General features: G+C 50.0%; 1 protein-coding gene across 2 annotated transcripts in view; it reads left to right on the top strand.

The window, feature by feature from the left end:
- Positions 1-324: 324 nt before the first annotated feature.
- Positions 325-11661, top strand: part of TLE5 (TLE family member 5, transcriptional modulator) — a 29504-nt gene continuing 18167 nt past the window's right edge. Inside the window, exons 1-3 of one of the 2 annotated variants that reach the window (XM_073547475.1) lie at positions 325-775; positions 2271-2368; positions 5078-5141. In XM_073547475.1, the coding sequence (XP_073403576.1) occupies positions 743-775; positions 2271-2368; positions 5078-5141 (195 nt within the window). In that variant the 5' untranslated portion in view covers positions 325-742. The remainder of the gene's footprint in view (positions 776-2270; positions 2369-5077; positions 5142-11661) is intronic. The other variant, XM_073547465.1, reaches the window with a different exon arrangement.

The raw sequence follows: 11661 nt of genomic DNA, 5'->3' as shown, positions 1-11661 counted from the left end.
GTTTTCTGGGAAGGAGTCCGGTTTTCAGTCAGGAATTTTCTGCATACCTGGGCACATAGCCTAAAGACGGGCGAGGGGCAGGCCTAAGACAAGTGACTATATAAAGTTTTATTTTAAAAAACTCTTTTGCTGAGTTGAAGCAAGAAATAAAGAAAATTTTGTGAAATTAGCTTTGAATTTGATTAGTTACAAATCCACTCGCCCATTTTCTACACAGTAACAATAAAAACCACCACATAGGCTAACCAAAAATAATTGTCATGTGCCGAGCCTATAAGAGGTGCCCCCAAATGGCCGCGGAGCCGAGAACGGGTGAGTGTGTGGGCCGTGACAGCCCCACGTGCACACAGGTCACCATATTGCCTCAGCCATTCGTGGGAAGGCAGGAGGCGCAAGCATGACATTTCCGCTGCTGGCCTGCAGAGGGCGCCAAAGAACCATTCAGCCGCAGCCGCCATTAAACAAAAGGATCCTGATTAGATTGAGAGCTGGGATCGAGGCGCAGAGCTGGGACAGGCCGGGGCCTGAGGGGAGGGGGTGAACCGGGTGAAAGCGCGGGGCAAAGCATCGGGGCTAGGAGGAAACCGACCGGTGGACGGGTAAACGAGTGGGAGACAAAGGGTGACTAAGCCTCAAGGCCAGGGCTGAGGGCATTGATCCTTGGCAGACCGGCAGGAGAGGCTGGTGCTGGCGGCACTGACACTGGGTGCGAGATCAACACAGACCGGGGCCAGAGTGGGACATGATGTTTCCTCAAAGCAGCAGCCGCCACTCGGTGAGGACAGGCCCGTGTATGTGTGTGTGTGTGTGTGTGTGTGTGTGTGTACATCCCCACCATGTTACAGTGGGGAGCTGCTCCTCCTGCTGAGGCTGCAGAGCCTATGTCTGCCATGCTTGTAAGTTCCTCCATGTTCTTTCCATAGCTGATGTTCTTGCACGACCAGCCACCTCCTCGTTGTAGGATTTCTATATGGCCGTGTCTTGACATGCTCCCATAAGGGTGCGTTATTTTCCGATTACCTCGCGGTGACCCGCGTCTTCGTTATGGTATCGGCATGAGGAAATCTGCTGGATATTCTTCAGACCCGTTAAACGCTCTTCTGGGACGTGTACACGTCCTCCCGCTGATTGCTTGCTGGGCAGGCTTTGCCTGGTGTACAAGGCCTCTGTTATGCCCATGGCAGTGTAATGATCAGGTATTCCTGTAATATCCGGTGTATGGGGAGGCAACCGAAACCTGTGTCCCAATCCCATACCCCCTAGGCAGAACATATTCACTTTAAAAACCAAAACCTTAGTGTAGCGCTTTATGGATGTGTCTGACCCCATCTAGATACATTGTCGTTCCTACTGAACTGTTGGCTTTATTCCCTTTAATTCTTGCACGTATCTCGCTCACACGGCGATTGCTCTCTACTAGCGGGAACGTCTACCTTGCCCCTTTAATGGTAGTGGCACACGAGGTGGGTTTGTCCTCTAGATGCATGCAGAGAATACTGTCAGACATATTGACCCCCAAAAGAATGATGCTAAGCTTATAGCGCCTTTATGCTTATTGTACATTTATTCATAAGGCGGTGACTTTGGGTTAACAAAAAAAAAATTAGGGACTGGTTATTTATGCAATTCCTCTTAAAAGGCCGTGAATTACAGGTGAAATCTGATAACTTATTGAATATCAGTACGTGCATGCAGAGGGTTTTTTTTCTATTTCTGCCCCTTTCCTTCTACACCAGGAGTATTTTTCTAAAACCTCTTCAGAAAAAAGCACCCTGAAAACTGAACATATGAACAGGCGAGATGATTTCCCATTTTTAGGAGAATCTTGGAGCGTATTCCCTTTATCATAAAAAAAAAAAAAATCTCTGCACCTATTCATTTGTACGGACAGTGGGTCCATCTGGAAATTGTGCAGAATTAAGTCCAAGTCCATGAGTAAGTGGATTGTGCTGTTGAGTTAACTCTTCCACTCTTTCCAAAGGTGAAATCTGCAGCCTAAATTCACATGGTACGGATTCAATGGGCACAGAACAGTTCAGTGTCTATTGGGATTGTGGATTTGGTGAGGTATTACAATATTCCAGAATATCTGTACATAGTCTGCCAGCAGTCCACGGTGCGCCGATCATCGTTCTGTAGGGGACGGTAGTGATCGCGTCGTGTACCTGGACCTTTAATTGTGCCGCATGGTGCGAGGTGATAGTGCTCATAGGTAGCAATGCTGTCCATCTCTATAAATCCTTATTGGATGCCTCCGCTCTCATTCCCAGGGCTCGTCTCACCTTCCCCAGCAGCTGAAGTTCACAACGTCAGATTCCTGTGATCGCATTAAAGACGAGTTCCAGTTGCTGCAGGCACAGTATCACAGGTAGGACAAGGAACATAGCTAATCTGTGTGACTCTTTTCTAGCCCCCTTAGTGTGCGGCGACCTCCAGTCCAATGCATGTGTGAGTGCGCCATTCTGCCCGCATGCTCACTAGTCCCCACAGTCCTGCTTGGCAGCCAGCTTGCACCTTCCTCCAGTGCACTTCCCACAGACAGTTGTCTGTTCACCTAAATCCTGGCCCGCAGCCAGGGCTCAGCTACTGTAAGGAACTATGCTATGCATCTGTGACTGCAGCTTGCCTCCGCTACTTCTCTATTGATCTTCCACAGAGCTGTGAGTGGATATGTTTAGATTTCAGGGACGTCAAATATTCAGGACTTTTCAAGAGATTCAGTGTGTTTCAGTGACATTGTCCATTCTTGATAACTTCTCATTTGTTTTCGTATTGTCTTTACTAACACACACTTTGTTTTGATTACCCTTTTCATGGCACTTTTTCCTGTCAATGAATGAAGCTTTAGTGTTGTAATAGTGAACAAAGCTTTGTGCTTGTTGCACTGTATCAACAAAAAGGGTAAGGCTATGTGCACACGCTGCGGATTCACCAGCGGATTTTTCCGTGCGGATCCGCTGGTGAAACCTGCTGTTTGACACCTGGACAATGGAATAGGTGTCAAACCGCAGCGGAATCCGTAGAAAGAATTGACATGTCAATTCTTTCTGCGGATTTCAAACCACAGCTTTTCCGCAGTGAAAAAAACGCAGCATGTGCACAGCGGATTGTAAATCCCATAGACTTGCATTGTACTGTACACTGCGGAACTGCTGCGGATCTGCAGAGGCCAAATCCACTGTGGATCCGCAGCAGAATCCGCAGCGTGTGCACGTAGCCTTAATTTCACGGATCCGTACATTCCTCAACCAAGAATCTGCAAAAACCCTAGTCCATGCCCTCATCTCCTGCCTTGACTACTGCAACCTCCTGCTCTGTGGCCTCCCCTCTAACACTCTCGCACCCCTCCAATCTATTCTTAACTCTGCTGCCCGACTAATCCACCTGTCCCCCGGCCTCTCCCCTCTGTCAATCCCTGCACTGGCTCCCCATTACCCAAAGACTCCAGTTCAAAACCCTAACCATGACATACAAAGCCATCCACAACCTGAGTCCTCCGTACATCTGTGACCTAGTCTCCCGGTACTTACCTGCATGAAACCTCCGATCCTCACTAGATCTCCTTCTGTACTCCCTCTTATCTCCTCTTCCCACAATCGCATGCAAGATTTCTCCCACGCATCCCCTCTACTCTGGAACTCTCTACCACAACATATCAGACTCTCGCCTACCATGGAAACCTTCAAAAAGAATTTGAAGACCTACCTCTTCCAACAAGCCTACAACTTGCAGCAACCACCGATCCACCAAACCGCTGCATGACCAGCTCTACCCTCGCCTACTGTATCCTCACCCATCCCGTTGTAGATTGTGAGCCCTCGCGGGCAGGGTCCTCTTTCATCCTGTACCAGTCGTGACTTGTATTGTTTAAGATTACTGTACTTGTATGTATTATGTATATCCCTCCTCACATGCATAGCGCCATGGAATTAATGGCGCTATAATAATAATAAAACATAATAATTGTCATCTGATTCAATCCACGGGCAGCATGAATCAGAACCTGGCTACACAATTGCAACCATGTATATTTTCCTCTGAACCACTACGGCATTTCAGAAAAATATGCTTTAAAGATCCGTCCGAGGACCATAGCCGGAGACGCTGCTGGCTTTTCCCAACGCTGCTAGAGGAGACCAGTTAATCTGCAGTGGAGCTGGGAAGATCTGTCCAAGAGCAGAGCTGGCCTTGTATAGCTCCGGCTATGCTTGCGGCCAAATCTTTAAAGTATATTTTCTCTGAATCGTTGGAGAGTTTGAGGAAAATATACTTGGCTACAATTGTGCAACAAGGCTAATTCATGCTGACCATGATTTGGATAGTGCGAATCAGGTGGTATATTCCCTATTTCCTTTAATCCAGTCTCCCACAAGTGTAGATGAGCTCCACCGTAATATGGCTGCAATAAAAAAAAAAAATGCATATATTATATGCTTGCTTGAAACATGCCTTAAACTTAATCATTCCCATCCTCAAAAGTGGGTATTGTTGGATTGTGCTAGCAAAAACAAGACTAGATGGTGTCTTGTGGCTGGGCAGCCTGTGACTATTAGGCTATGTTCACACGCTAGCATTTTTAAACGCTCAGGAATCGCATCCCCTTTCCCAGAAAACGCGTGTCTTTTTCCGCGCGATTCTTGCTTGGTTTTTGCCACGCGTTTTCTGGGTACATTGGGGGAATGCTAAAAGCGATCAGCTATGCGGAAATTAATGAGCATGCTGCGTTTTTAGCCGCTAAGCGATTCCTGAGCGGTTAAAAGCGCATACATTGGCACAAAAAGCCAATAATGCATGCAAATTAATTGGAAACATCTTGTAAGCGTTTCTGCAGCGTCTGATCCAGCACAAACGCTGGGGAAACGCTTACAAAAACGCAACGTGGGCACACAGCCTTACGGTGTGCCTGCCCCCCTTTAGATCGCTATATAATACCTTCTTGAAGGGTCGGCAACAATTTTTCAATCATAGGTTAGGCTGGTGTGACATTCTAGATAAATGTCAGCATGCAGCACTCACAACACCAATGGGACACATCAGCCTGCTGATCCTCTCCTAACAGATCCTTTCTGCATTTCAGCCTTAAACTGGAATGTGACAAGTTGGCCAGTGAGAAATCTGAGATGCAGAGGCACTACGTCATGGTAAGTAGTTAAAGTATAGGACATTTTTAAATTGTGTTTCCACATGCCTCACAAACTAAGAATATAATGCATTGGAATGGAATAGAAATGCAGCTGTGGCTTTCACACTTTATCATCCAACTACCTTATATAGGACACATCAGCAACTTTTATAGGGTGACCTGTCTGCTAGAATGATTAAATACCTAGTTAATTCTTCTACTAGATCTCTATAGCTAATCCAATGGCAGGCTGCAGGACTAGAAAGTTCACAGGTCATGTATATGTGTAACCTGAATTATACTGCTTACAGAAACGTGGTCATGACTGGGTTATTTTGTCGAGCAAAGGTTGGGGTGGAGGCAGTGTTACAGATCTTCCTGCTTAACAAAGAACCCTTCACAATGTGGGTGTGTATCTTTGTATGAAACAGGTGGTGGTCGGCTGGGATAAACATTTATTCTTTAAGAAATTAAGTTCCCGTCAATATGATCAAGGGGTCTGACTGCTGGAACCTGCAGCAGTTCCAAAAGTGGGTCTCTGTAGAACATGTCTAATAAGAGTGAAGGTAGCCCATAGCAGTTGTAATATTTAAAGCAGTAGTCTACACTTTTCTGTACAGAGAAGCACAATTGTCAAAGTATCCCAATGTACAGACATAATTTCCAGCCTTCTGCCAGAAGTATACACCTAGAGAGCCTTCAAATGTGTCCCTCAGCCAAAGTCAGTCTTGGCGTTTTCAGATGAAATTTGATAGGTTCATATTGATGTCCAAGATGTTCTTCCAAAACTAAGTTGAACATTGTTACATTTCTCCTTTTGGCCTTCTTGTTATGGGCCCGTTGAACAATTAAGGCCTGTTTTACACTTCCGTTTTCCAGGACGTCCACCTGACAGCACTATGGAGGACGTCCTCCTCCTCCTTACAGGGACAGGAAAGCACACGAGAGGTTAAAAGGCCATGTCCCACCCCCTTTCCCTCAGTGTTTTTCCTGTCCCTGCACGGAGGGACACGCGAGAGCTTACCGGAGGGACCCAGGGGATCGTGCGGCCGGTCCAATCCTTCCCCTGTCAAGAGGTCCCGGAGCCGAAACTTCCCGGTGGGGAGTCCCTCGGTTCCAAAGGCCAGGAGCAGGACGGCGCTCCTGGAGGGAGCCGTTCCTCCCGGTGGGGGGGCTCTCGGCTCCAGGACGGGTCGGCTCCCCGCAGGCGGCTGGCCATGCGGGCACCGACAGAAGCGGGGCGGCGGGCCGAGCCCGCAGAACGACGCTGACGCTGGGCAGTGGAAGCCGGGGGCTCGCGCCGAGCGCGGTCGCGCGCAGATGCCCGGCAGGAAGTGGAGGCGCGGCTTACCAGCGTCACATCCGGTGACGTCAGACGCCGGTTTCAAATCCAGGGCGCGCGCGCTCCTGGACCAAAGCCTTCTCCAGAGTCGTCACAGGCGGTTCCAGGCTGTGTGACTGCATCGGACGCCAGGGGATGGAAGGCAACACTGCATCTGGTGGAGGGGTAAGTGCGCATAGCGCAGACCACCCTCCCCACTCGTCCCCACAGCCCAGATCTGATGAGGTGCCCCTTATATTATTAGGAAAAGGGAACCCCGGCTGAGTCCCCCTCGGGAAAGGACCCGGCGAAAGCTACCGCCAAATCAGTCAGATGTCCGGTGTGCAGAGTAAAGCTGCCAGACACCTATAGCAAGACCCTATGCGGTCCCTGTACCTCCAGGGTCATAGGCGAGGAACAGCCATCTCTGCTTTCTGAAATGAGGTCGCTGATAAGGGAAGAGATTCAGGCCTCTACGTCCCGTCGATCCCCCAGCCCTGGTCCAGGTCGCAAGCGTCCGAGGTGGGAACCAGTCCCAGTATCAGAGGCGAGCCCTAGCGAGGAATCCGATTTCCGGAACTCAGATCAGGAGGAAGAAGGCGAGATCCTGGGGGATAGTCAGGAACAGAACAGAAAGTACCTGTTCAGACTGGAGGATACGGACGAGCTGGTACACGCGGTCAGAAATACCATGCAGATGGAAGAAGTCCCTAAGCCACAGTCCAGACAGGACTTAATGTTTGGAGGACTGGTGTCCCGCAAACAGGTGGTGTTCCCTGTGAGCGAGCACATCAAAGCAATGATCCAGGAGGAGTGGAAGGAAGCAGAGCGTCGGTTGACACTCTCCCGAAACTTTAAAAATAGACTGCCCTTCGATCCCGAGGAAACTCGGGCGTGGGAAGAGGTCCCTAAGATCGACGTCCCGGTTGCCAAGGTTACGAAGAAATCGGCTATCCCAGCCGAGGACTCGTCCGGTCTTCGAGACCCAATGGATAGAAAGGCGGACGTCTTGTTAAAAAGAACATGGGAGACGTCGGCGGCCCTGATTAGAGCCAACATAGCAGCCACCTCGGTGGCCAGGTCTATGTTCCTGTGGTTGGGGCAGTTGGAGGAAAACCTAACCAACAAGACCCCGAGGTCAGAGATTCTAGCATCTCTTCCTCTTTTGAAATCAGCCACGGCGTTCCTGTCGGATACGTCGGCGGAATCAGTTAGGTTTGCGGCCAGAAACAGCTCCCTCTCTAATGCGGCCCGGCGAGCAGTCTGGCTTAGATCCTGGTCGGGAGATAACCCTTCTAAGGCCAAGTTATGTGCCATCCCTTTCTCGGGTCTGAGGGTGTTTGGTCCAGCCCTGGATAATATCCTTGAGCTGGTGTCTGATAAGAATAAGGGATTCCCGGAAGAAAAGCCCAGACGGTCCCAGTCCTTTCGGAGAGGCTCCTTCTTCAGAGGACAGTCAGAGTTTAGGGGCCGGGCGAGGTCTAATAGAAGCTCCTACAGAGGCTCCTTCAGCCAAAGTGGGAAGAGCAGAGATCCCCCATTTGCATCGACATCTAGGTCGAGGAGACAATGACGCCATAGGCATTGGGGGGAGACTTCGCCACTTTGCAGCAAACTGGTCGCGAGTCACCAACAATCAGTGGGTTCTCAGAACCATCAGAGAGGGTTACAGGATAGAGCTCTATTCTCCTCCCCCCGACAGATATATTGCCCCCACTGTCGTCCAGGAGGACTCCGCAATGTGGTCGGATCTTCAGGACATGCTAGACTCAGGGGTCATAATACCAGTTTCACCATCAGAAAGAGGGAAAGGTCACTACTCTTCCCTGTTTGTAATTACAAAAAAATCCGGAGAGGCCCGCACCATCATAAACCTGAAGCCACTAAATGCTTGGGTCAGATACAGGAGGTTCCCGATGGAGTCAATCCGATCCGCAATTCCTCTGATAGACAGGGACGCAGTTATGTGCACCCTAGACCTAAAAAAGGCATATTATCAGGTTCCTATTCATCCCTCATCCCAAAGCCTACTAAGGTTTGCGATCAGTTCACCAGCCCGGACCTGACATTTTCAGTTTCAGGGTCTTCCATTCGGGCTGGCCTCAGCTCCCAGGATCTTTACAAAGCTGGTGGTAGAGGTGGTGGCCTACCTGAGAGATCAGGGTATTGTGATTGTGCCGTACCTGGACGACTCCTTACTGGTGGCAAGATCCAAGGAAGCGCTCATCCGAGACAGGATCCGAACAACTACTGTGTTGGAGTTCCTGGGCTGGGTGATCAACTGGGAGAAGTCGGACCTCACTCCAAACACCAGAAAGGTATTCCTGGGAGTCCTCCTAGACTCAGCCGACAGAATATCCTGGCTACCCGAGCAGAAGCAGAAGTCCATTCAGGCCAGAACCAGAGGTCTGTTGAAGCGTCAATGCTCCATAAGGGAAGCAATGGAGGTCCTGGGCCTTATGACAGCCTGCATCCAGTGTGTCCGTTGGGCCCAATTCCACTCGCGGTTGTTACAAAGAGAAATTCTCGCGAGGTGGGACAGGAGTCAGGCGTCGCTAGACAAACCCCTAAGACTCTCAGGATGAGTAAAGGAGTCCCTTCGCTGGTGGTTACAGGCCAGGAATCTTCAGGTGGGCGTGCATTGGACAACCTCTCCATACGTGGTAGTCACCACAGACGCAAGTGCGTGGGGATGGGGAGCCCACATAGAAGGGAAGATCTTCCAGGGGAAGTGGCCAGCAAGCATCAAGGCCAGATCCTCCAATTTCAAGGAACTCTTCGCGGTCTGGGAAGCGTTGCGGAGAAACCGGTCGGTACTAAAGAGTCGTCATGTCCGCATTTTATCCGACAATACGACGACAGTGGCATTCCTGAAACACCAAGGAGGAACCAGACATCAACCACTTCAGGCACTGGCGGAAAAGATATTCACGTGGGCAGAACGGACAGTTCGATCCGTGACCGCGGTACATCTAGAAGGTTCCCAAAACGAAGTGGCGGACTACCTGAGCAGACAACAGATCCACCCGACAGAGTGGGAACTGAACATAGAGATCTTCAACCAGCTTTGTCAGCGCTGGGGGAACCCCAGTATAGATCTCTTCGCAAGCCGCAAGAACGCGAAGGTTCCCAGATTCTACTCCTTAAATCCGATGGACCATCCAGAGGGCGTAGACGCCCTGAGTCAGACTTGGGGAGAATCCCTTTCTTATGCGTTCCCACCACTGGCCCTCATACCGGCAGTGCTCAGAAAGATACGCGAGGACCACGCAAGAGTGATATTGATAGTGCCATACTGGCCGAGGAGAAGCTGGTTTTCCCTTCTGGGAGCCATGGCAGTAGAAGATCCAGTCGAGCTGCCCTTGTGGAAGAACATCATCCACCAGGGCCCGATCCACCACCCGGACCCAGCAAGACTCCATCTATCGGCTTGGATCCTGAGAGGGACATCCTGAAGGCAAAAGGATTGTCGGAGCAGGTCATATCCACCCTACAGGCCAGCAGGAAGCCGGTGACGTCGGCAATCTATCGGAAGATATGGAGGAGATTCTGTCTGGAGGGTGGCAGGTCCGAGCTCGTGGCAGGTACCCCGGATCTCCCTAACATACTAGGGTTCCTGCAGGCAGGCTTTAATAAAGGCCTCAAGCCCAGCACTCTAAAAGTCCAGGTTTCAGCTTTGAGCGCCTTCTTTGATTATCAGTTAGCTGCACATCCCTGGGTGATAAGGTTTATAAAAGCCACACAACGCCTGCGTCCCACGATTAGGCAGCTCACCCCGCCATGGGACCTGGGCCTGGTACTTCGGTTCCTCTGCTCGGACACTTTCGCCCTTAGTGAGAAGATACCCATCCGTGCTCTCACTCGTAAAACGGCCTTTCTAGTAGCCATTACCACGGCCAAAAGAATAGGGGAGATCCAGGCCCTATCCACTAAGGATCCATACCTCCAGATAAGAGAGGATAGTATAATCCTTAGGTTAGACCCGGCATTTACCCCGAAGGTAGCCTCCACAAGAAACCTGAACCAGGAGGTAGTGTTACCTTCTTTCTGTGATAATCCCCGAAATGAGAAGGAGCGGCAGCTCCACTCGCTAGACGTGAGGCGCGCAGTTATAGAATACCTAGAGGCCACCAATAGTTGGCGTATCGACCCGAACCTGTTCGTTCTCTTTGGTGGTAGGAATAAAGGGAAGAAGGCCTCTAAGGCGTCCATAGCGCGTTGGATTACCTCAGTAATCTCGGACGCCTACCAGGCTGAAGGCGCCAGCCCGCCTGATTCCTTAAAAGCCCACTCTACAAGGGCGGTATCGGCCTCATGGGCCGAGCGGGCAGGGGCGTCAGTTGATCAAATTTGTCGAGCGGCAACCTGGGCTAGTCTTAATACATTCTGCAAACACTACAAACTAGATGTGTTAGCTGGCCAACAAACCGCATTCGGGAGAAAAGTTCTCCAAGCAGTAATCCCACCCTGAGGAGGTGCTTTGGTACTCTCCATAGTGCTGTCAGGTGGACGTCCTGGAAAATAGGTATTAGACCTACCGGTAATGATGTTTCCAGGAGTCCATCCTGACAGCACGGGTAGTTCCCTCCCTGTTATGTTATACTATGTTGTATTATGTTATGTCATATGCTGTAATATGACTGTTTCATTAAACCGTTACTAGCATCATCCACCTTGTGGTACTTGTCAAATCACTGAGGGAAAGGGGGTGGGACATGGCCTTTTAACCTCTCGTGTGCTTTCCTGTCCCTGTAAGGAGGAGGAGGACATCCTCCATAGTGCTGTCAGGATGGACTCCTGGAAACATCATTACCGGTAGGTCTAATACCTATTTTTTGTGATCAGTTGAAATCTGCCATAGATGAAAAAAACGGATCCGTTTTGTACAAGCGGATGTCATCGGACCATTTTTTGGACGGATCCGCCGAAGTTACAAAGGTCAGGAAATTTAAAGGAACCGCGGTCTAGAGAGAGAGACCGCTACCAGAACGATATTCAGGGTTAAAATGGTTCTCTGAGGAAATCTTCCGGGCATGCGCATTTGCAAAAAGCGGATCGCGCTACAAAAAAAGTTTGAGTCCGTCTGCTCCGCCTTGGATCCGCTAAAAATCAAACAGATCCATTTGAAAACAGATGCAACGGACGACCGTCTGTCAAAATCCGCCGCTAATGCAAGTCTATGGGGGGGGGGGTAACGGATCTGCCAAAAAAGGGGCGG

This window comes from Dendrobates tinctorius, unplaced genomic scaffold (assembly GCF_039654945.1).
Source record: "Dendrobates tinctorius isolate UK_male_01 unplaced genomic scaffold, ASM3965494v1 ptg000011l, whole genome shotgun sequence".
Classification (NCBI taxonomy): Eukaryota; Metazoa; Chordata; class Amphibia; order Anura; family Dendrobatidae; genus Dendrobates; species Dendrobates tinctorius.
Note: the sequence above shows the minus strand (reverse complement) of the source record. Positions and strands in the feature narration are given on the sequence as shown.